The sequence below is a fragment of the Arctopsyche grandis genome, chromosome 6 (assembly GCF_051622035.1).
Source record: "Arctopsyche grandis isolate Sample6627 chromosome 6, ASM5162203v2, whole genome shotgun sequence".
NCBI classification, from domain to species: domain Eukaryota; kingdom Metazoa; phylum Arthropoda; class Insecta; order Trichoptera; family Hydropsychidae; genus Arctopsyche; species Arctopsyche grandis.
The window spans coordinates 27,132,878-27,158,891 of NC_135360.1; the positions used below are offsets into that span (position 1 = coordinate 27,132,878).

General features: G+C 33.3%; 1 protein-coding gene across 1 annotated transcript in view; it reads left to right on the top strand.

The window, feature by feature from the left end:
• Positions 1-2,255: 2,255 nt before the first annotated feature.
• LOC143912669 (adipokinetic hormone/corazonin-related peptide receptor variant I-like) overlaps positions 2,256-26,014 on the top strand; it is an 82,650-nt gene continuing 58,891 nt past the window's right edge. The window contains exon 1 of the mRNA XM_077431965.1: positions 2,256-2,639. Coding sequence (XP_077288091.1) covers positions 2,256-2,639 — 384 coding nt within the window. The remainder of the gene's footprint in view (positions 2,640-26,014) is intronic.

The window sequence follows — 26,014 nt, forward strand, 5'->3', positions numbered from 1 at the left end:
TATTTGACAGCCTAACTTTCAGTTTTGATATATGTCTGTACATATGTATGTATATGCATATACAATATGAACATACTCGTATAACATGCATATGAAAATTAGATGCATTAAAATTTAAGTGGTAAAATTAATGTATGATTTATATTTTTTCAATGTACATATTTTGTGTATTGAGTATTATGTAAAACAATGTAAAAAATACTGTAAAAAACCCTACACACACACACACACACACATGTGTACATATATGTACGTATATATTATGGGATATAATTATTATTTTTGAGGGGCTTATCGAAAAATCCAATAAAAATTTAAAAAACGAGAATAATAAGGTCAAGAACCGCTTCTGGGCTTTTAAAAATTTTGAAACAAAAATTCATTAATCGTTCGACGTTTCAGTGTAATAGGATTAATGTTATAAAAAGTATAAAAACGAGATCAAATATGTACAAATCAGTCAAAAATTTCGAGGTTGAAATTTCTCACGACCATTTTATTTTATCTATTGGAATTATACTTTGTTAGCAGATTTAGTAAATATACTTATGTATATAATACATATTTTTAAGGGGGTTTTCTAGTCTAGAAAACCCCTTTTTTTACCCGAATAATTCAAATAATTTTTGGAGATATAGCTGTTTTAGTGACGTGGCATCTAACCGGCGCGTAATTTTACCCAAAACTTTAAACGTGTTTTTCTTGAAACGACTTTTTTCGAGACGGTTGACATGATATCTTCTAAGTTCTACTTAACCAATTTACTTGAAATTTGATGTGAGCCTTCTCTATACATTACTCTATTGCACGAACTAAAACTATAATAAAATTTTAATTTTTTCAAGTTTTTTTTGACTTTTCCATAGTTTGGGCGATTGCAGCATTTGTTTTGATTAAGAATTAATTTGTTTTTTTGATATCAGATAACTAGGAGGGTTGCAATCGTGTCAACCAGGGCGCGCTATTTTTTTGACACCCTTCACCTGTCATCAGCCTGTAACTTTTTGAATTTTAAATTTTTTCTTTTGATTTTTTTTTATGTTTTCTTCAAAGATTAATAAATATTTGGTAAAATAATGGCTACTAAAAATATGTTTTGTTTTTTTTTATTGCACCTGAAAAAATACCTACAATTCATGCCTCTAGACTAGAATACCCCCTTAAGAGGGCTGTACACCCGAAACCCTAATTTTGTTACCGTTCCTTTCTTCGATATATATATTGAGTGTATGTATATATTGAGTGAATGCGACAATATATATCAATATATATTGTCGCGCGACAGTTGCGCTTCGACCAGATAAAACGTATTTTAAATTGACAAAATCGAGGTTTCGTATTCTTCTATTTTCTCCTCCAAAACTGGACCAATTTTTAAAAAAACTTCATCATCGGTATGAGAAAGATACTTTCTGTGCATCTATCGGCGTATTTTTTTAAAATCGACCGTTAAATAAGCACGCTGGACTCGTTTCGTGGGTGTAAAAAAGAAGCGATTTTATAGATGTTTGGCGGCTCCTAGCTCCTATAAAAAATAATTAATCAAAAAAATAAAACGATAGATGCACCCCAATGGTGGATATCCATAGCATATTAAAAAATAGTTTCTCTAGTGCCATAATTGAGGAAGGGAGAAGTATAGTACGTTTGTATGGACAAGGCGCTGCTGTCCAGCCCTCTTAATAACTTGACTCTTACAATCCTTTATACATGCTTTAAACGCTAAAAAATAGAGAAATTAAATATTACAATGAAAATGAGACCATTTATTAGAAAGTAAAATCCATCAAAGGATATGTATATTCAAAAGAAAATCAAGAATATATCAAGCATAGGAATGCTTTTGAATAAAGAATCTGTCGTCTACCCGCAAAAGATACTACCAATCGGATACTTTTTTTCACAAAAGTCAACTATTTTTTCTTAAGGGACTTATTTTTTACTCAGCGGAAAGCTTCTGTTCATCAATCGGAGTATAAAGTGGAAAACCTAGAATCCGGTCATTTGTCCCGATGAGAGGAGTATGAGAGGGGAGTATATCGTCGGGGTAGAATTTGGTAGGTGGGAAACTGCACCTGCGCCTTGGGGATCAGAGCTCTCAGAGCTTTCACTAGAGACCATTCCACTGTGTGGGCTCGCATCGTATGGCCGAAGCTTTCAGGGTGCGAGCTTTCAAACTTTCCCCCTCGAAATCGTACGAAATTAACTGAATTTTTTTCTGACGCGTCGTGAGTGGATATGATGAAGGATCGAAGATGCCGACTTCAGATGGCTACAGTGCTAAAGTGAACTTTTCTTGGTACTTTCAACCCCTAAAACCCGTCGGTGTTATGTTCGACGGTAACCAGGAAGTGCTTTCGGGTGTTTCTAGCATGAATGAAACTACTTGGTATAACGATAGTGGTTCGGTTGATGAAGCAGTGAGAAATTCTACCAGCTTTGTGCCGCCCACTTTCAATCAAAATGCTTTGACTGTGATTATAGTTTATTGTGTTCTGTTCGTGATTGCTGCTATTGGGAATTTGACCGTATTCATAACGTTGTTCCGGTCCAGGAGGCGAAAGTCCAGGATTAGTTTGATGATATCGCATCTGGCTATCGCCGATCTGCTCGTCACCTTCGTGATGATACCGCTGGAAGTGAGTAAAAAAACTTGAATATAATTTTAAGTGGAAGTCATTGAAGTTGAAATCCAGACTCCTTAGTCTAAGGTGGCTTTTCAACATTATGTGTACCATATTTTGTGTTGATCATACTACATCGTCCAGGTCACGGGTGGCGAACCTTTTTACGTTTTGCTTGCAAAAATTTCCAAATACTTATTTATTGAATTTCAGGAGAGGCAAGGAATTTTGAATGAAGTAAACAAAGGGCTTTCAAAAATTATATTGAAAAAAATTAAACAAAATCATATAGTTTTAGTGAAGTAAAATAAATTAATAACTATAATAAACAATGACTTCGTATGTATGTAAATATTGTTGGTTGGAAATTGGTTTGGAACTTCGAAAACAAGTCAAAATTTCAATGACGACATGGGAACGGGGGACGGGGGGTGCCGGGGACAAAGGCCCTCGGGTGTGCCGGGGGCGAAGGTCCGGAGGACGCTGGAGGCGAGGGCCCCCGGGGGCGCTGGGGGTGAAGGGCGCAGGGGGCCGCCGGATTCTGGAATAATATATAATACATCTTTTAATATATAATTTCGAAAGAGACTTTGTAAGTTTGTAACTATGGTTGGTTGGAAATCGAAAACAAGTTAGTTTCGATGACGATTCGATTGGTTGAATATTTTTTTTTTTTCGATTCAAATAAATTTAATAAAAAAACATATTAATATTTAATATTAGATTCGCCATGTTACAAATACTGAGCGAAGCCGGGTAAAACAACTAGTATAATATAAAAAAGAGGACACTTATAAGGAGAGGTACCATTTGGGTCAACTAAAAAAATTGAAAAGAAAGTACGTCGTATCGATTAGAATTTCAGTAACCGATACTAAGTTTCAGTTCGATAGTTCAAAAATAATTATTTATTAATGGGATTTTTGTTTATTGGAAGCCAAATATATTGTTTTATATCTGCGTCATATTTTGTGACTTTCATCAAGATTCGTCATTGAATGAATTTTTTAAACTAAATTTTATAAAATTCATTGCAGAAAATAATGACTCACAACCGTACATAGGAGAAAAATTGGTCAGTATTGTCTCGCTATTATTTTTAATAAATAAAGATAAAGTTCTAAATATTTCTTATTCTGCATTTATTTTAATTACGTTTGATAACCGATCATTTCCAAGTTATTTCATAGGTTTACAATTTTTTGTTTCCATAAATATTATCGTGATATTTTTAAAATTTAAAAATTTTTTGGGCTGTTTTTTTGGTTTGGTTCCCGACCGCTGGTTAAAGCACGATATCCTCAACAATGGAAAGTTTGTTTGCAAATGTCTGTCTTTTGAGAATAATCTCTTTTATGTTGTTAATTCATTGTATTCATAATAGGGAGATCTATCTTTCGGGGTATTTTCCGTTTCTCGTTTTGGGCGATTTCACTTTAAAACATAATGCCAACGTTCAATGTTATATTTACATACATATGTATATTTACATATGTATGTAAATATATAAACACAGTGGTGGCACCCCAATTTTGGAACAACTGGTTTCCAATTTTTTTTCAATTTATATATACATATGTATGTACATACATATGTACAATATATACATGTCACTTTTTTTCGTTCAAGGCAGTATTATTAAAATAAATATAAATTTCAATTTTTACGTAATAGTGACTTGGATGAATTTTTTTCTTATATGTATATGTTTGTATTAATTGAATGTTATAATATTTCAAATGCTTATTTGAATACATCCAATAATATAAATTTGAACTCAATAGTGTAATTTGATTTTTTTACGTCGCTAATTTTAATACACAGATATCATCACTCATCAGCAGTGTGATGCCTCTGATGTAACCACGATTCAACAAATGGCTTTGCATCAAATTCAGAAATTGCCTTTCGAGGAAGTTTAATAGTCATTGAGTGGGATATGTTATCTACAATTTCTTTGATCATTAGGATTATTATTCATTAAACTAAATATCATTTTTAGCTTCTGCAGAGCTCACAGCAAAAGTTGGCTATTTTCTTACCTTCTTGGATACTTTTCGGAATTCGATTTATTGATAAATCGCTATCGTCGACATAATCTCGAAAATCGATAATAAAAATTTACGAGTTTATTGAATTTTCAAGATTTGTATATTTTTTGACAAAAATTATATGTATTTTTAGATTTCGAACAACGGGTTTCCGGAAACCCGTTGTTCGAAATCTAACTAATCTAATCTAACACCACTGTTAACATACGTACATATGTACATATATGTACAATATGTGCGGGCGTGCGTGTGTTCGTTCATTTGAAATAATAGAAACCGAAATTTGGGTTTCTGCCTATTCATTCATCAGGTTATCGATGACTGATACTACATATATTCCATTTTTCATTATGAGATTCACATTTCTCGTCTAGTAAAACATATCCACGTACATATTACTTATGTATGTAGTTGCGGATCCGGTCTCCGAGACGAGCCAGAATGTTAAATTACAGAAAACACAAATATCGGAAGGCGAAGATCGAAAATCGAAAGATCGTAAGTCGAAAGATCAAAAAAAAAGGGTGCATGGTAAACGGTACATACTTACTTAATTTGCGCGAGCAGGATATAACAGGAATAAGAGGAACAGGCTTTTCCTCCCGTATTAATGTACGCGCGCAGAATACGGGAGGAAAAGCCTGTTCCTCTTGTTCCTGTTGTACCCAGCTCGCGCAAATTAAGTGAGTATATACCGTTTACCATGCACCCTTTTTTTATTTTTCGATTTTCGATCTTTGCCTTCCGATATTTGTGTTTTCTGTAATTTAACATTCTGGCTCGTCACGTAGACCCTTGCGGATCGTATCATTAAGTGAAATTAAATATTGCTAGCATGATCTTATTTCAAGAATTTGTTTACATTTATTAGTTTGTCTATGTATACAGGGCCGTAGAGATAAAATCCGGGCTTCGGTGCAAATTTGAAAATCCGCCCGCCCTTGACCCATTTTTGTAAAAAAAAATTTTCAAAATATGTAAAAAAAAAATTGATGTGGGTATTTCAATTAATATCGTTGCTAGTTAATTAAAATATATTTCATATTAATTTATGTACATAAATACAATATATTGAAACAAATGAAAAATTAAATAATTAAAACATGTGTTTCATTTTAAAAAAATACACAGACACACACACACATTTTTTCTAGATCATGAAAACGTGATCAGTAATCGATTCTGAGTTCGAATCAGTCAAAATCTCGAGTTCGAATTTTCGCATGATCACAAAACTTCATCTATAAGTACATATGTAGATAAAGTAAAAATAATGCTGTTATACATGATATAAAAATTAAACATATAACATTATATAACACGAAGCCGTAAAATATCAACTTATATTATTCATGGAAAAGCAGATACATAGTAGATAATAATGTATTGAATTTGGGATGATTTTTTTTGTGAGACCTTTTTAAAATGTCTCTACATATATACTAATACATACTTCAGATTGATACATGTCATTATAGGTTAAAATAATCGACATAGAAAACAGTTGAATAATAAAAATGAATTCGTAAACGACACATACATATTATTAAGAGGGACCACTAGTGTGACCGCGCGAAAAAAAGGTGATTTTTGGGAATTAAAATAAAAAAAAACTACTGGATGGAATGTTCTATCGTTTTATGGATATATTTATAGATATATATTATAAAAGTTTTTAGACAAAAAAAATTTAAAATTCAGCGAGTTATACGCAATCTCCCAAGACTCCAAAATAAAAGTACCCCCACTGCTGCAGTGATAGCAACCTTCCTGAAATCAAAATTCAACAGTGCCTGAAATCAAAAAATTCAAAAAGTGTATTAAACTAGAAGATATTTCCCGTACCATGAACTTCGATCAAAAAAAATTGAAATTTAACAAAATGGCGGAGTTTTAAAAAAAAAAATCAAATTTCGCGCATAAATTTGTTGATTTTTGGCCAGCCAAAATTACATTTTTTATTTAATCGGAAAACTGGAGGTTCATGGCACGGAGTAACATATATAAAAGAAGCTGAAAAAAAATCAAATCGATCGGGTGATTCATTATCGAGTTATAACTGCAGCAAATTTGAAAAATGTAGTTTCGAGAAAAACGCGTTTAAAGTTTAAGTTATTGATTTCGTGGTTATAAATCGAGAAATATCATACCTACTGCTAATCTGCTATTCCAGACCCATACAATGCACCTTCCTCTTCTTTGAAAGACAGCTGTTGGGCTGCTGAAGCTTTTCTTCGAGCTGATCGGCCCTCTTTCGAAGCAGCTTGTTAACGATAATCTGCTATTGTCAGCGGCATAATCGTTTGCTGCAGGTCCAACTATTATTCCCCATCACATTGAACATTTTTAAAATAGAAGAATAACCGTCATTGAATATTGACGTAGCAACATAATTGGATAATTCTATAATTTTGAGACCACTGGAGTTTATTAATTAATTTGATAGTAATTTTTTATGTATCCTTGCTTTTTCCTCCCAAGGTCTTAAAAACGTTCTTCAAACTACGGCATCGTGATCCCATTCTTTTATTTACACGTAGACAGCACTCAAGTTTTTGTATTGGAACATCAAACAATCCTTTGTAAGTGGCACCATCATCATCGCCGATATACTGCGTATATTTCGCTGTAACTCAAAAACTATTCGAGATATGCACTTGAAATTTTAGTATGTTTTTTTAAAGATATAGACTATTGAAATATGCAAAAGATTTTTTCAAAATTTCACACTAGTGGTCCCCCTTAAGTTAAAAACTAACTTTGATTTGAAATATTCTGAATCTAGTCTACCGTTCGCAATTATACAGCAACATTTTAACATGTTTGAATAACGTATATTCCTAAAGTCGAAATACAATCGGACACTTTTAACGATTAAAATCAATCATTTATTAGTATATTTCTGTTGAATTATTCTAGGAATAGCACGTGCATCAAATTTGCAAAAAAGTTAAAAGTTTCGTAGCAAATTTGCAAATAGGTAAATGTGAAAGATTTTATCTTTATTATCGATGTAAAAATGCGCTAATTTCGTACTTTTAACTGTCCGCTTGTTACCTGCTTGAATCGACCAAGGATTATTTTAATAATTTGTTTTGGATATTGTGACGAGGGAACTGACCATTCTGAACACCAGAACAGATCTTTTCCTAAATTTTATTATGCCATAAGTAGGTAAAATCTGTTACTTGAAAACACCAAAAATGTACATATTATTTGCGGGGGCCCCCTTCGAAAGCTGGGCCCGGGTCATTTGCATACCCTTTCCACCCCTCTCGACGGCCCTGTATGTAACAGTTGGGCTGAAAAGTTCATAGGCTAGCATAGAAAAAATCTTTTTTTTGTTAGAATTTGATTTTATTATTCAATATAGTTGCCTTTGAGGGCGATACAACGATTATAGCGGTCATACAATTTTTCGATACCATTTTTATAGTACGATTTGTCTTTAGCCTCAAAATAGGCTTCAGTTTCGGTGATTACCTCTTCATCGGCGCAAAACTTCTGTCCAGCGAGCATCCTCTTGAGGTCTGAGAACAGGAAAAAGTCGCTCGGGGCCAGATCTGGAGAATACGGTGGATGCAGAAGCAATTCGAAGCCCAATTCATGCAATTTTGCCATCGTTTTCATTGATTTGTGACACGGTGCATTGTCTTGATGAAACAGCACTTTCTTCTTCTTCTTCAAATGGGGCCGTTTTTCCGCGATTTCGTCCTTCAAACGCTCCAATAACGCTACGTAATAGTCGCTGTTTATGGTTTTTCCCTTTTTAAGATAGTCGATGAATATTATACCATGCGCATCCCAAAATACTGATGCAATAACCTTGCCAGCCGACTTTTGCGTCTTTCCACGCTTTGGAGTCACTTCATCACGTGCAGTCCATTCGGCTGACTGTCGATTGGACTCCGGTGTGAAATGATGGAGCCATGTTTCATCCATTGTCACATATTGACGCAAAAATTCGGGTTTATTACAATTGAACAGCTCCAAACACTGCTCAGAATCATCAATTCGTTGTTGTTTTTGGTCGATTGTGAGCTCGCGCGGCACCCACTTTTAACAGAGCTTTCGCATACCCAAATATTCATTCACGATATGTCCAACACGTTCCTTTGATATCTTTAGGGTTTCAGCTATCTCAATCAATTTCACTTTACGGTTATCCAAAATGATTTTGTGGACTTTTTTGATGTTTTCGTCGGTAACAGCCTCTTTGGGGCGTCCACTGCGTGCATCGTCCTCGGTTCTCATTTCGCCTCGTTTAAACTTAGCAAACCACGTCTCAACGGTTGATTTTCCTGGTGCAAGGTCCGAATAATGTTTATCAAGCCAAACCTTGGCTTCAATAGTATTTTTTTTCGCCGAAAAACAATGCTTTATTAACACACGAAATTCCTTTTTATCCATTTTTTCAAACTAATAAAAGTTGCTTCACTCAAAATGCTATAACTCACAAACTAATAGTACGACAGCTGTCAAATTTATACACGTGTCTTTTTAAGGTTAGGGCTAACTAAAAATCATATGGATTTAATACTAGTAGCGCTATCTATGTGTCAGCCTACGAACTTTTCAGCCCACCTAATATATACATATGTATGTGAATATGGAGAAGTCAATGAATTTTCGATTCATTAACGTCGCGGCTATATTACGTAAGTTCAGAATTATAGCCTACATAAAGTACTTAATTAGATTTTAAGGTTATGTAGCTACATAGTGCTATGATAGAAGATTTAAGCTCGGGGTTTAGTTTCAGATCCCGAAAATAATTGGTTAACGAAGTATTTTATTGGCTTGTGCACAAAAGCGAATATAATTCAGGGTTAATAAGAATTTAGATTGAGGAACCGTTTCGGATAATTGGGTAGTAAACACAATTTAAGAAGCCTATGTAGTATGTGCATACATATGTATGTATATTGCAATATACTAAATACTAAATATACTAAAAAAACTAAAATTGAATTTTAAATAAATAAAAGGTACAAAACTGTGTATTGTGAATAGGAAGCGATTTTTTTTTAAATGTTTTTTTAGAGGAAAAGCATTCAAACGCGGTTATTGAAATTGTTTTTCCGGTTGTGTGTTCGATGCAATTGGTTCAATTTTCCAATGACTAAATCGTCTATTACGCGAAAATGGAATGCTACTGGGAAATTTTATTTTCATTTCTTAAAACAGAAATACACCGAGCTTGTTAAATTTTTTATCAATTATGTACTGTTTATGTAAATATGTTTGAGAATTTTGATCACGTTTACTTTGTGTGTCTGTCGTTACCAATGAGTTACTTCTTGACTCCACAAGTTAGAGGCCTGATTCTGACATTTTGTTTGAATTGTTTAATTAAAAAGCTATGTATATTTGATTATATAAAAAAAGTAACAAATAAAGTACTGTATTCGATGTCGGAGTAATATGGTTATCACTCTTATGGGTTTTTGTATGATTTATATGGAATAGTGGCATTGCAAATTCAAAAGTATACTAATATAAAAGGCTTAAGAGTTTTGAAACACAAGTTTAAAAGTTAGGATTGTGAATGTTTTTGAATTTTCTTACTTACATATGTACATATATTACAACAGTATATTCGATCCATTTTTTCAAAACGTATCCATTGTAAAGCGCTACATATATTAGAATGATCAGATCTGTCCATCTCGACCATTTTATATATAATTTTCAGTTATTCATTTGTACATAGGTACATAATATGATAAAGGAGATAAACCAAACGCTATTTCCAATGTGTCAGTCGTGATCGTTGTAGGTACTTAAAATGTAACAGATCTACTTTTTTCGCTCGATCTGTGTAAGAGATTAACATTCTGCTTGTGGGTATTTTACAATGTCGGCGAAATGAACATGTTTTTACTGTACACGTAGGCGTTTATACTGAAAAAGTTTCAGATAATGCATAATACGATTTTTTATTCAGTCGAGTTGGGTTACTGTAAGGCTGTGGCTGGAAATGTCAAAGTTCGAATTTGGAAAATATATTTAATTGAAAATATTATCGGAACAAGCTTAATTCGCATGGAAACTTTTTAATCAATTTCATTAACCTTTGAAGGACGGAGCGTCGAGATCGGACGAATGTCCCAAACCGGAGTCAAGTAAGACACCAGTATTTTTTGATGAAAATACAGCTTTTCTCAATAAAAATGGGTTCAATGTTGTATGTATATCTTATTTATCATTTTATACGTCAAAATAAAAAAGTTTTAGTTGCACAGCATGTTTTTTACTATTTTTGTATTCAAAAATAACGACGAGCATCGTCATGCGAACGCAAACGAGTTAGGGCGAAATCACACAGCGCGGTATGTGGAATGTGGTATATGGGACGTTTTTTTTAAACAGTTTTGAACATACAGAAAAAATATGGTGTAACTGTTCACATACGTGGTATCATGTGGTATATACATGGTACCATCCTTTCAAAACCAAAAACAAGGAGCTGTTTCGTTGAAATTCTATACTAGTGTTTATCCTTGCTTGACAGTGATATATACCAAAACGATCCTTTGGAACATTTTCGGTAAAATTTTATCCTTGCTTGACAGTGATCGATAACGGTGTATTGACAAGTTTTTCAAATATGTGATATTTGAGAAGCTCAGTAGTAATAGCCACGCACCAAAAGCAACGAAAACAATAGCTTATGAAAATATAGCTTCCTCTTTCTCTTGCATTGATTCATCGATCAACAAGAATATGCAAGCGAACAGTCAAAAACATGACTTATCGCCACCGCCTTTAAATCATACTTTGGAACGTAGAAATGTACAAATGTATTTTTTAACGATGTACCCCTTTTCTAAATCAAACAAAATCTATTAAAATAAATTTCTTGTAGTTCATTCTATGTAGGAATACAAAAAATGTAGTATGTATAGCTTTGAAAACCACATAGTTATTACGAAAAATGTACAAAAGGGGGCACTTGCATACCCCACTTCGATAAGGGAGGGTTAAATTGATAAATTTATAAGGGGTTAATTTTTTGAGACTTGTTTTATTGAGTACTAGTTGTTTTAACCGGCTTCGCCCAGTATTTGTAATATAAACAGCGTAAACATGGTGAATCTAATAGTAAATATTCATTTGTTTTTTTATTAAATTTATTTGAATCAAAAAAATATAATATTCAACCAATTGAATTGTTATCATTGAAACTTTGTTTTATTTACGAAGTTGGCAACCAAAGATACTTACATACATATGCATATATGTATGTATATACATACATACTTACATACTTATTTTATTGAGTATTCGCGAGAGTGTGGTATTGTTATTTTGGAATATGGATTCGGTTAAATTTGATGTTTATTTATTTTAGAATACTTGGGAAAGGTGGAAAATCCGATGGACTCGAGGAGTTTGATAATAGATACATACATACAATAATAAAAATAAAAATTAAATACAAAGAAAACTGAAAAGAAAACATTTCAAAATAGACGAAAATAAAATAAACAAGGGAAAATACAAAAGATATACTTAAATTAAAAAAAGGAAGAACTACAAAACCCCTTTTATTTCAAATAATCATCAAGTTTATTTTTAAAAAGGTTTTACTAGAAGTTACTGATTCGTTGGATAGACTTTTCCAAACTTTAACCACTCTCTTTGAAAAGAAGGATTCTGTAATTATTCTGCAATAAATATATTTTAAGAGCCTGAGATGACCTCTCAGATGATTGTAATTGTTAAACTTAAGCAGGTTTATCATGGGTGAATTGTAATGCACTTCATTAATTTTATGGACTTTAGACAATTAGATCACCTCTCATTATTCTCGTCCCCAATGAGTAAAGATTCATTATTTTCGATCTCATATTATATGAAAGTGATTTAAGTTCGGAAGGCATGAATGTTTGCTCTATTGTGTTGAAAAAAGCCAGGTTATATTATCTATTCGCATATGGTATCTATTCGCATATGGTTTATGGAGAAAATGCACCAAAGAAAACCACTTACTATGATGAATTAATCCACTTGACACGAGTCAAGAGAAGCATCGGAAACTTACATATGTTTTTATGTAGTTAAAGTTTCTTACGATTATATATTTTTTATGTTGTGGAGGTCAACGTAAAATTGATAACACTGTTCGACAAATGATGACTTTTTTTTTGGTTCAGAGATGAGATATGACTTTTCTTATAGATCTATGCCCAGTGAACACGAATCTGGTAATAAAAAATGTTGATTGGCTCGAGATTATGAGATATATGTGTTTTATAAATCGCGCGATTTTTCTATATCTTGGTGTTGTTCGCTCGATGTCTCAAAATCTGTCAATTTCCTGTTCAAAATGAATATTAGAATCTATATTCGGGTATTTTATCTTCCATTTGTAGTAATTTTCAGCTTTCAAATCTCTCTAATTAGTCATCCAGTTCAAATCAAAAGTCAAAAGTACGTATTTTTACTTGGGATTTTTTCCCACTGTTAATACTATTTTATATTGAATTTTTTCTATTGAAACATGTTTTTTGAGATAATGTTCTGACCACAATATTTTTTGTTTTTGTTTAAAAGGGCTAATAATAGCTAATAATAATATTGTATAAACTTATAATATTGAAAACTTAAACTTATACATATGTATGTATTCTCACAATTATGAATAAAATTAGATAAACATTACGAACATCTATCATTGTATTATTATGTATGTATGTATGTATTTATAATATATATCATATGCTAGTTTAATCTGAGTACAATAAATTATGAGTAAATCACAGTGTATGAATAAGGGGGCCGAAGAAACTGTATTATTTACTTTCGCGTAAAAATGAGGTATAATAATAATTCACGAAGGTCGTTATCCTAGATGTTCATTGTTATCTTTAAATGGAAAAAGTCTGTATGTCTTCTTGTATTTTATTTTGTGTACATTTGTACATATGTATGTAGTAATACACATAAGACGCAAGGACGAAGCAGGCATTCAGAGACAAGAATGGTTATTCTTGAAAGCCTAGTAATTACATATTTAAAAAGATTAATTTTAAAATTAAATTATATGTATATGTATTTACTAAAATTAGTGAACCGAAAAAAAGGTTTCGAAATTAATGTCAACAATTTAAATCTCAATGTAAATATGTATTTGCGAGAAAATGATTCTAAGAAAGGTAATTAACCGAGTAATCTTGGGGTTTGTATGTTAAATGTTCAAATAAAATTGGAATATTTTTTTCTGATTGCCGATTTTAGCACGCGAGTGCGGATTTCTATTAATTTCAACGACCCCGAGAGTTTTTCCTCACATTTTTTGACAAATTTCATATTCAGTATGCTGAAGGGTGCTCATTGCACGCCAAATATTTAATATAATCATATGCTCGTAAATTGCGTCTGACAGACATACGAAGAGGAAATTTAATAAATGGAATAAATCCATCTTCTTTTTCATATTGCAAATTTGACGATGGCGATACCCGATTTCACGAAAAAAAAAATGAATAAGACAAATATGAAATTTTATACACTCGTGAACCTTAGGCAAATACATTTTTCTCACAAACCTGACTATTTTTATCCAATTTTTTTCCTTTTGCGTTTGATTTGAGTTCCGATCGTAAAGTCTTATGGCTTACCTAACAATAACATGACGCTGAACACCGATCTTTTGTTCTTTTCTCGATATTTTAATATTTTTACCATCTCCGTGTTTTCCAGCTACTTACGTATAATATGTACACATGAAGATATATGTACATATACTATGTACACTGTTGCATTAGAGAGATTTTTATAATATTGCGGTTATTGTACGTAAATCTATAAAAATAAACTTACATATGTATGTATTAATTAGTAAATAAAAATTTTTAGCATCTCAAAGTGTACCATGTTTGTCTCAAAGTGTCTTTATGAATGTGCTTATTATGTACATATGTAGGTGTTCAGTATAAATATAGAAGAACAAACTATAAATATTATATATATATATATAAAACGCAATTTAGTTATTTATTTCATTTTAATCGGCTTTAAATCGAATCTCATGCCATTTGGTATTTAACGAGTCATTTCACTCGCGAGTAATGACACTGAGCAACAAAAAATCACGTTTTTGAGTTACCAGAGCGGAGACCAGCCAATCTTTACTAAGTTTGACCCGCTGAATTGGAATATGATATTGATATTTGTTGGTGGGTGATCGTTTACGAGATATGAGCGTTTAAAAAAATCCGTGATTTTTACAGTTTTTTAGCTTTTGCGGTCTTTAACTCAAAATTTAGGATTGTTACGATCAAAGTGAGTATTGGAATCAATAGTCAGATATTTTTCCTATTAGTTTTTATATTTCATTGCTTTAAAATACTTCTAATTAATTGTCTAGCGAATTTTAAAAGTCAAAAATATATTTTTTTTTACGGATTTTTTTCCGTGCTATTTTTCATTTATTTGGCAATTTTTTTATTTCTGATTGGTTTTCTATCCCAATATATTTTTTTTTATCTAAACGTACTAACTCGAGCGGTTTTTGCGTAAGAAAGATTTTCATTCAGATCCCATAATGCGTATAATATATATATATATATATATATATATATATATATATATATATATATATATATATATATATATATATATATATTTATATATATATATATATATATATATATATATATATATATATTTTTTTTTTTTTTAAATTTTAAATAATAATATTAGATTAAAGTTCGATGGATTTTAACATGACTCCGGTCATTTATTTTTTAATAATAGAATAAATGTAGATCCCACATTCTGTTTACAAAAGTATTAGGCCTCCTCTGAGAACAATCTGAGTGCACCTGGCCCTAATAAATCCGTCGCCCATTGGGATTTGTGTAAAAAAAAAATACACTCAGAACATTCTAAATATTTTATACTGTTTTTACTTACGCTATGTATGTATTTTTAGAAAATATAATATATGTTTTTTTCGTATATTGTTTGAATGAAAAAGCAATTGTACGTAAAGAAAAACAAATCTTTGAGTGACTTTTGGGTCAGTTCTATTCTTAAGCCGAAAAGGGCTTTTTTAGGGTTTTTGTCACGAAACCGCGTGCATCGCATAATAGCGAGCTCCGATCACATTTTTTATACAAATAATACATGGGGGTAAAATATTTGGTCGATGAGAGCGGAAAAACTGGCCTTTTGTCCAACATAAAGGTAGTACGAAAATAGGCCGTATGTAAATCACCACGTTTTGAGAAATAATGTGTCTGAAACCTTTTACATACGGCTTAGATAAGAAGCCGAAGCGGTCATCGTATTTTTTTTATTTCGTCACTAATGTGTTGAATGAGAAGTGGATTTCCCAATTTCCGTAAACTTAGAATTACATATGTACATATATATTTATGTACAGGGCCGCTAAAAGAAATCCCGGGGCCTTGGAAAAAATATTCCAAAAAATAATTGAAAAAAATATATTTTTCAATTTAAATAAGAAAATATTGGATACGGTTGAGAACCCCTGACATTTAAACTGATCCAATGAAATCCGTGATATATATAATACAATAAAAAGTTACTTTTTCCATTAAAATACGAAAATTTTCGATACTTTTGAAAATTTTGTCGCGTGAATGTTATTTTCGTAGACATTTTGTCGCGTGATCATTTTTTCGCGTGAACCAATTGTCGCGTAAACATTTTGGTAATGAACCAATTGTCGCGTGAAGAATTTGTTGCGTATACATTTTGGCAGAGCACCTATTGTCGGGTACATTGTGACGTCGAACCTTTTGGAATTGAACCAAATGTCGCGTCCCCACTGATGATACGGCTCTAGTCGCTAAAGATTTAGCAGATATGCAAATATCTCTAGACCGTGTACATAAAGAAAGCAATCGAAGAGGTCTGCGCATAAATATAAAGAAGACAAAATTTATGATAGTTGATAGAATGCAAACAGACACCGGTGATCTAACGTTGGATGGAGAGGTGTTTAAAAGATTCAAAAACCTGGGTACCTGGGTACCTGGTTAAACGAAGAGATGGAACCAGATAAAAATATAAGAATCCGCATCGAGATGGATAGAACAGCGTTTATCAAAATGAAAGCGGCGCTTATAAACAAGCATCACAATCTTCGTACGCGTTTGCGATTCGCGAAGAGCTACGTTTGGACAGTGCTACTACATGGATGTGAAACGTGGACTCTGAAGACCACCAGGACCAGGATGATCAGCCGCATCGACGCTTTTGAGATGTGGGTCTACAGACGTATGCTGAAGATCCTATGGACCAAAAAATATCAAACGAAGCTGTCCTCGGCATGATAGAGAGAGGCAGTGAACTTGTTTCTGTCACTATTATTTTTATTACTAACAATTTTATACGTTAGCAAAAAAAGTGGATGTTACTAAAATCGTTCAAGTCGAATCATCAAATATACATACATACATAGTTGGAGTCGATAAATTTGATGTGACTTCATAGCCCTGGTAAATAAATACACATATGTATGTTTGATATTGTCACGTATGTATAAATTAGTGCGTCATTTCATATATGTATGTATGTATGTATGTATGTATATATTATATGTATGTACATAAATATGTAAACATGGCAGTTTTTTTCCAAATAAAATGTTAAATATGTATGTAAGTGAAAAAAAATTAAACTAAAACCATAAAAAATATAAACCACTAAAAAAATTTCCCACGATATTATTTTTGCCGTAGTATTTTTACCTTATTAGGTTCTCATAAATTTTATTAAATAAAACACGTTTTTATTAACATGCAAATTTTATTTACAAATATAATGCATAAAATTTTTGCTGCGCTTTTTCTGCAAAATTTTAAAAATTTCACCATCCAAATTTAAATTCCATTACCCTTTGCTAGACTTCGACTACTATCACTACCCTTCCAGGAACGTGAACACCACCATACATAGATCATCGAAGTGTCGTTTATGTACATAAATTGACCCAACCAGCAACTAGTGAAAAATTTTATGTCACGGTTAAAGTGTGGTTAACCGGCACAGCACCACGTGATTATATTATGTATGCTAACGAGTTAAGGCAATGACGCGTGTGCTTCGACACGTTCTGAACATTTTCTGATTCATTTAATTGATATTGAATTTAAATTAAATAACTGTAATATGTATATGACCGAAAACACAATTTCGTGAAATTTAGATTACGGAATGCATTTGATAATTGGCATGCAATCATAGCGCTCAAGCATCAGGGAATACGATAATTTGTGATTAATATACATATGTCATTGCATAAGCATGTTTAGATTAGGTATATATGTACATATGCACAGTGGCGGACTGGGACTGAAATCAGTGCATGCCAGGAGTCAAAGGGGGCCCACCCAGGGTTAAAAAAAAATTGTCCCCCCCCCACATAACAAAATTTTCTTCTTTCCATCACGCTAAAAATCAAGGGCAAAAAATAAATAAAATTTTCAAAAATGGGAAAAACAAATTTAGGTACAAGAAAAATGGCAAAAGAAAAATAGATCCATAAATTACATTGTATATTTCGTTTTAATCCTTGTCCTAGATAAATAGAATACATCATAAAAGAATGCGGCATAAAAGCGGCTTTTACTTTAGGTAGAAAACAATCAGGGACGTCATTTCAGCTTTTTCTTGGGGGGCAGGCAAAGTTTGGTCAAATTGAATTTTTTTTCAAAAAATCTTTTTTATTTCGGAATAAAAATGGAAAACATAAAATATGAAAAAAATAAGCTTATTTAAGAAAAAATAATTATAAAAAAATATTATATAAAAAGCCAAAAAAGTGCCCCAGGCGAAAATTTTTTTCCAAAAACTGTCTGTCTTTCACTTTATCTATGTACATACATATGTACGTAATAACAATAAATAAAGTTTTGCGATCATGCGAAAATTCGAACTCAGAGTCGATCACTGATCACGTTTAAATAATATAAAAACATAGATAAAGTAAAAATTGTGTGGCTATGTGTGTCTGAGTGTGTTGTTTTATTATTTTATATACGTATTTGTATATATAAAATTATTTTTATCCCAACCGGAATTATTTTTATGTTTTTCTCGTAAACTTTTCAACGTATTGAACTAACATTTTATATCTATAATTATGAACCTAATGCCAAGTTATATATAAAATTTGACAGTGACAGTTTACTCCTGCTGGCAGTTTACCGGATTTTTCTTCCACTATTTAATCGACCCTTTAAATATGTGTGTTCTTCACGATTTCATGTATAATTCTTTGTATCAATGTGATGAAAATATAATAAAAAAAATCATTAAATTTAATTAACCAGAAGTGGGATTTTTGCCTCTTAAAAAAGTCAAAAATGTTTTTTTACCACACCCCTGATTGTATCAAGCTGAACATATATTTGTATTTTTTTTGTTCTAAATTTGGTAAGGTTTTGGTCAGAAAGCAATTTTATTAAATAACTAAAACTTTTTTTGGGCCCAATTTGTTACACATGAAGTTTAAATCCATCTCATTCGTTGTTTTGTGAGAGAATGGACGTTTGCAAATAAAATAAAAATACGAGAAATAAAATCATTTGTGATTGAACCGATTCAGTAAAATATTAATTTAAAACATTTATTGAAAACAAAAAATACACGAACTTTCGGAAAAATAAACGTTACACGTCTGTTTTTGAGACAAAATAAAGTAAAGGGGACCTTTCTAACGATTCACTACATGGGATGAACAATTTCTAAGAATTTTACCCAAAGCATACCACTTAAAAACCAAAATATACTTGCTTCAAAATAATAATCATTTTTTTTCAAAGCACATAGCAGCGATTATTTTATTAGTTACCCAAAAGTAACATACATATAAACGCAGAAATAAACGCAGCATTCATAGATCCATAGTATCTCATTAATCATTAAATTCATAATATTTTCTAAATTCACACTATTCCTTAATTTAGGGGGGGCGAGTGCCCCCCCCCAAATTACGGCCCTGAAAACAATGCATAATATTTTCAATTAATGTTAATCGAAAATCGGGATTTTGGGGAGGGGGCCCCTATCCTATATTTCTATATACATGGATGTGTCTAGATTAGGAATAGATTTTATATTCGGAAACTGTTTAAAATTGTGTATTTAAATCTTACTACATATATCGTCGAAGTATAATCAAATGTTATTTTGAAAGTATGTATGAAGTAAATTTAAATCGCTGGTTGATGATGAATCGTCCTATCAAAATTGTTTTAAGCAATTCAGTTTATATTATTCACGAAAATTTGTTTATTCCCATTTTTATTTCAGTAGGCAGTTATTACATACATATATAGGTATTGGTATATGCATAATCTTGAGGTTGGAAATGGGCCCGGCAAAAGGGCCCACGCAAATGTTGAAACTTACATTTCGAGCCTAATAAAAAAAGTTAACCGATCCTTGGGGTGTTAAAGCAGGTATTAGTTGTTTGTGTATATCGTAAGAAATTTGTTTTGTTGAAATACCCAAACTTTAGGTCCCAAAGTGCAATATCCTATAAATTTGTACACACGTGAAATAGTTAAAAAGTTATTTAATTTTACTGAGGGCCCATATTTTCTAACGGTTAGTGGGGCCCACATGCCATCGGGCATGTACGCTTGTATGGCCAGTCCGCCACTGCATATGCATACATGTATGTTGGAACTCACATTAAATTAGTATATACATATGTATGTAGGAATTCACATTATCGCGCATATGGATGCGGGCACCAGCATTTATTAAGCTCTTCAATCTAAATGAACTCAATGTGGAAATACGCATTTTTAAATACGGACTTTCATGAGCTAGACGCATCGTAGGAAATGTTTTTGGAATACGCGTAGATCGATTTATGATATTACAAACCAAAATACAGGCTGACCTTGAAAACATAAAACCAATGGCATGCTGTGTTCTACATAACTTCAGCTCTACAACCATTTCAAATATAGTATTTTTTTACGGGTACCATTTATCGGCCTGGCAAAATAGTCCTATCTCCAGAAAAATTAGGTATTTATCACATTGTATGCGAATGCCCATCTCTAAAATATTTCGCCCTGCAAATAAAAAGAGTGCCCCTCTCTAAAATAGCTTAGTCGACAGATTCGGTATTCGCCCGGTAAATCAAACATCAAATGGGTTGCCAGTAACAAAAATAAAATTTGACAAAAATAAATACCGATCCTAACAATCTAATCTTAAATGAACGGGGCCAACCCTAACTTAACCTAACCTAACCCTTAAATAAAAAAGTGTTGGCTGCTAAGATATTACGATGTGTATCATATAATATATAATGAAGAGAGTGGGAATTGACAGGAGAAAATCTGATCTGATCATCCAACTGAAAAAAAAAACTGATCATCCAACTGTCAAAAATTATAATTTCACTGATAGGGGCCATTGAAAATGTAATTGGATATGATTTCACTGAACTATACCCAGCGAAAATGTAACTGGTTATGATTTCATTAAAATTTTATTTTTGATACTGGCAACCCGTCTGACGTTTAATTTGCCGGGTGAATGTTAATTTGACATTAAATGTCGTTTTGACATTAAATTTAGTTTTGACATTTGTCGTGTAATTTATTTTAGAGCCGTGCCAAAAATATTATTCCTTTTTTTTACTCATCTCGACATTAGTATCTCTGCTTGAAGTTCATTCTAGGCTAGGGTTGCCATAATTGTCGGACCATAGACGGGGACACCCCCCCCCCTCCAATAAAAATAATTTATTATATTTTTTGATAGTTATAATTATAATAAATTGAATCATGTTTAATTATAATATTAACAGATTGTAATTGAATCATGTTTAATTTAATTTAATTTTACTCATTCTCTCTTGTCTTCACTCTTCCCCAACTTCTTGAACTTGATCTTCGTTGCTCTTTGTTGCCCAATCATACCTTTCTGACTTTTTTGCTTGAATCTGTAGAAATTCCATAAAATGGGATTTTTAGCATATCTTGTTTGATAATTTCCACAGTATGAGGTGCAGTATGTTTTTATGAGGGCAGTTGCTTTCGTTCTTGCTACAGATTGCTTCATCGCAATTTTGGAATCGTGATACATAACGGAATTAAGCGTCGATGTACATACAATCTAATGAATTGAATGTCTGATGATGCTTAACAGTTTTGTATGCGATTGTTAATTCCGTAGCAGACATCAAAAGATCTTCCTGGGAATTTTGCTTAATTAAATAAGAAAAAATATTTTTTGCGGTCGATACAGATACCAATTTAAATTATGAGTTTCATATCCTCTTTTATGCTGAATTTTCCACTATGTTTGAATTGATATAATACTCGTAGTATTGCAAATTGAGCAGTGTGCTTCGTATTCATTCCTTCCTTTTTAATACATGCCATTCCTTTGTGTAGTCGTCAGAAAAATGACACTTTCTTCTTCCCATGGCTGTAAAAATTTTTCAAGTTTAAGGAATCACTTATATTATGAAATGAATAAGTAGGTAACCTGGTAACTTGAAAATAAAATTGGAAAAACCTACTCGTCTTCCCGAATCTCAACGCAAATAGGCTCCCGTCCGACTTTGACAAAAATGCAAATTATGATGCAATCCACGTCTGAAGAATGGGCGGGCTGAAGAAGCACGTCTGAAGAAGTGACTACAATGTTACCATTTGACAAATATAGCCACTAGCCATGTGTTACCATTGTGCACTTAATTATATATTATCGGAAAGATATATTTTTAAATCTATGGAAAACTGGGACAAATATCCTTCTGAAGGGGACACTGGGACGTAAGCCTCAGAACGGGGACATGTCCCCGTAAACTGGGACGTATGGCAACCCTATTCTAGGCCCTAGAATCCCTTAGAATCCCTAGAACCTAGGGACTCTTTTTGATTTTTCAAAAATGCGAGCTCATTATAATATTTTTTTGAATGAACTACGTAAATTATTTATATTTTTGGTGATGTATCACGATTAGTCTTTGGATTTAATGAACCACAACGGATATATGTAGAGTTTTAAATAATTCAATGAATTCAGTCGCACTGGCCGCCGGATGTGCGTCCACCTGAAGGCCAAAACCAATAAATAATAAGCAAAAAATTAAGTTTTCAATGTAAAATTTTTATTATTTGTATCAATATGCAATTAATTGTAAATAGAACTGTATCAAAAATTAAAAATTAAAAATTTTATTACAAAACATGTATATTCTATTATCAAAGGAATTTTATTTCTGTAGTGTATATGTGATGACCCTGATTCCAGTCCGTGCGTGTAGTATCATTTTCAGGTAAATACAATATCACATAAATTAAACCATTCTCAGAAACACATACGAAACTTTGATATGAACATATATTTGTATGAAAATATATTTAATAATCGCCAAGGCAAAATTTTTACACTGATTGACTTCTTCATTTATACATATTTTCATTTTTTATGAATTTTTTCATCCTTAAATATTTGAATTAAAACGATTAGCTATTGGAAGCCGTCCAATGAAACGTTTGACAAAACAGACAGAAATAAACAATCGTCAATGATTACAAATGATCGTTGCAATATTTTCATCAAGTTTATTTTTGTATATTTTTCCGCCATGGTTAATATTTTTTCGCATATCCCTAAACAAACCTCGTTTGAGAATTAGTGATATACAGGATCTAATTACATCTTCATAGATATTATTTTTAAAGGTGCAAACACACTGAATCGTACGGCATAGACGTGCTCGTGGTTTCCCGCTGGGAAGGTCGTTTATTCAGGTAATTATTAGTTCGTACTACCTTTCTTCCACATTTCTTCAAATATGGGAATCACCATTATCGATCACTGTCAAGGCAAACCCATGCCAATACGAGGATAAAATATCACCGAAAATGAATGTTGGGAAGATCGCGACGGGACAGACTAAGCATGCCAGCGATTTTTGCATGTGCAAAACTATCTAGAAAAAAAGGCGCGAACGAGTAGATATCATCTGCCTGCAGCTTGAGAGTTCTATGTAAGAGGAAAGCTAAGTAGCGTCTACAATATTGATTTGGATTTTATGGAATTTCCATTAGTATGTTTTGTATGGTTGATAACTGACAGCACTTGCATATTTCTGTCTATGAGTATTATTTTTAAAAGTTCTCATTTATATTAAAAGCTAAAGGGATTTCCACAATCCTTGCAAATATAATATATATAGGTATTATTCGAAATACGAATATCATGTCTATTTAAAAGCGGAAATAATTTAATAACCTACCTACCAAGAAATGACGGAGTGACTATATCTTATATGACTATATACAAGTTTTTGCCTAAGAAAAGATCCTGTTTGCACTTTTTCAGGCTACGGTTATTCTTAATTCTGGATTCTGTAAGGGAGGATCGTGGAGTTAAGAAATGATAGGCGACTTTAGGACAAGTCTTTTATTGTACATACGTATATGAGTACAGCCAAAACACGCTACATCGTACCAAGCATGGTACATTAGACTCGGCCCGCTGACACTGCGGTACTCACTATATATATATATAGCTGTATTACCCGGCTTCGCTCAGTGTTTATAATATAAACCGCTTAAACATGACTAAGCTAATTTAATTAAAAAAAAAAAAAAAATTAAAAATTAAAAAAAAAAATAAAAAAATAAATTAAAAAAAAAAAAAAAAAAAAATCAAAAAAAAAAAAAAAAAAAAATCAAAAAAAAAATCAAATTTTTTTTTTTGCCTTCTAGGGCTTCGCCCTCGGCACCCCCCTGAGCCTTTGCCTTCTAGGGCTTCGCCCCTCCACGCCCCATGAGCAATTGCCGTTTAGGGCTTCGCCCCCATGATCAGTTGCCTTTTAGGGCTTCGCCCCTCCGCGCCCCCATGATTCAAAGCCGTCTAGGGCTTCGCCCCCCTTAGTTAATGCCTTTTAGGGCTTCGCCCCCCGCGCCCCCAAGATTAATTGCCGTTTCGGGCTTCGCCCCCCTTAGTTAATGCCTTTTAGGGCTTCGCCCCTCCGCACCCCCATGATTAAATGCCGTCTAGGGCTTCGCCCCCCCTAGTTAATGCCTTTTAGGGCTTCGCCCCCCGCGCCCCCAAGATTAATTGCCGTTTAGGGCTTCGCCCCCCTTAGTTAATGCCTTTTAGGGCTTCGCCCCTCCGCGCCCCCACGATTAAATGCCGTCTAAGGCTTCGCCCCCATGATCAGTTGCCTTTTAGGGCTTCGCCCCTCCGCGCCCCCATGATTAATTGCCGTCTAGGGCTTCGCCCCCCTTAGTTAATGCCTATTAGGGCTTGCGCCCCATGAGGCTGGGCCCCCCGGGCCCCCTTCGGGGCCCCACGGGGCTGCGTCCCTTGTGGCGCCCCCTTTTGAGCCCCATGGGGCTGCGCCCCATGAGGCTGGGCCCCCCGGGCCCCCTTCGGGGCCCCACGGGGCTGCGCCCCTTGTGGCGCCCCCTTTTGAGCCCCATGGGGCTGCGCCCCCTTTTGAGCCCCATGGGGCTGCGCCCCATGAGGCTAGGCCCCCCCGGGGCCCCACGGGGCTGCGCCCCTCGTGGCGCCCCCTTTTGAGCCCCATGGGGCTGCGCCCCATGAGGCTGGGCCCCCCGGGCCCCCTTCGGGGCCCCACGGGGCTGCGCCCCTTGTGGCGCCCCCTTTTGAGCCCCATGGGGCTGCGCCCCATGAGGCTGGGGCCCCACGGGGCTGCGCCCCTTGTGGCGCCCCTGGCGGGGCCCCATGAAGCTACTCGCCTTGCGCCCCCGCGGGGGTGAATCCATTGAAACGAAAAAAACAAATCGGCGCCCATGGATCGAAAAAAAAAAAATCGAATCACGTGTTCGATGACGTCACCGATCTACGGACGACGACGACGAAAACGACGACCAAGGATACATACAAAGTCTCTTTCCAAATTATAGATTAGATATATATATATATATATATATATATATATATATATATATATATATATATATATACATATATATATATATATATATATATATATATATATATATATATATATATATATATATACATATATATATATATATATATATATATATATATATATATATATATATATATATATATATATATATATATATATATATATATATTTATATTTATATATAAAATACCACTACATATTATGAAATAAAATACAAAATATTTCTTATATTTACGTAATTTTTTGAAATTAATTACGTAAATATAAGAAAATCGATGTACATACTGAGTTAATATTATATTAATACACATTATATAGGAAATATCGACTATCTAGTAAATTCGTAAAAAAACTACGGCAACTGACGATGAAAACGAGTGTAATTTGTACATAGTAACAATTTCAAA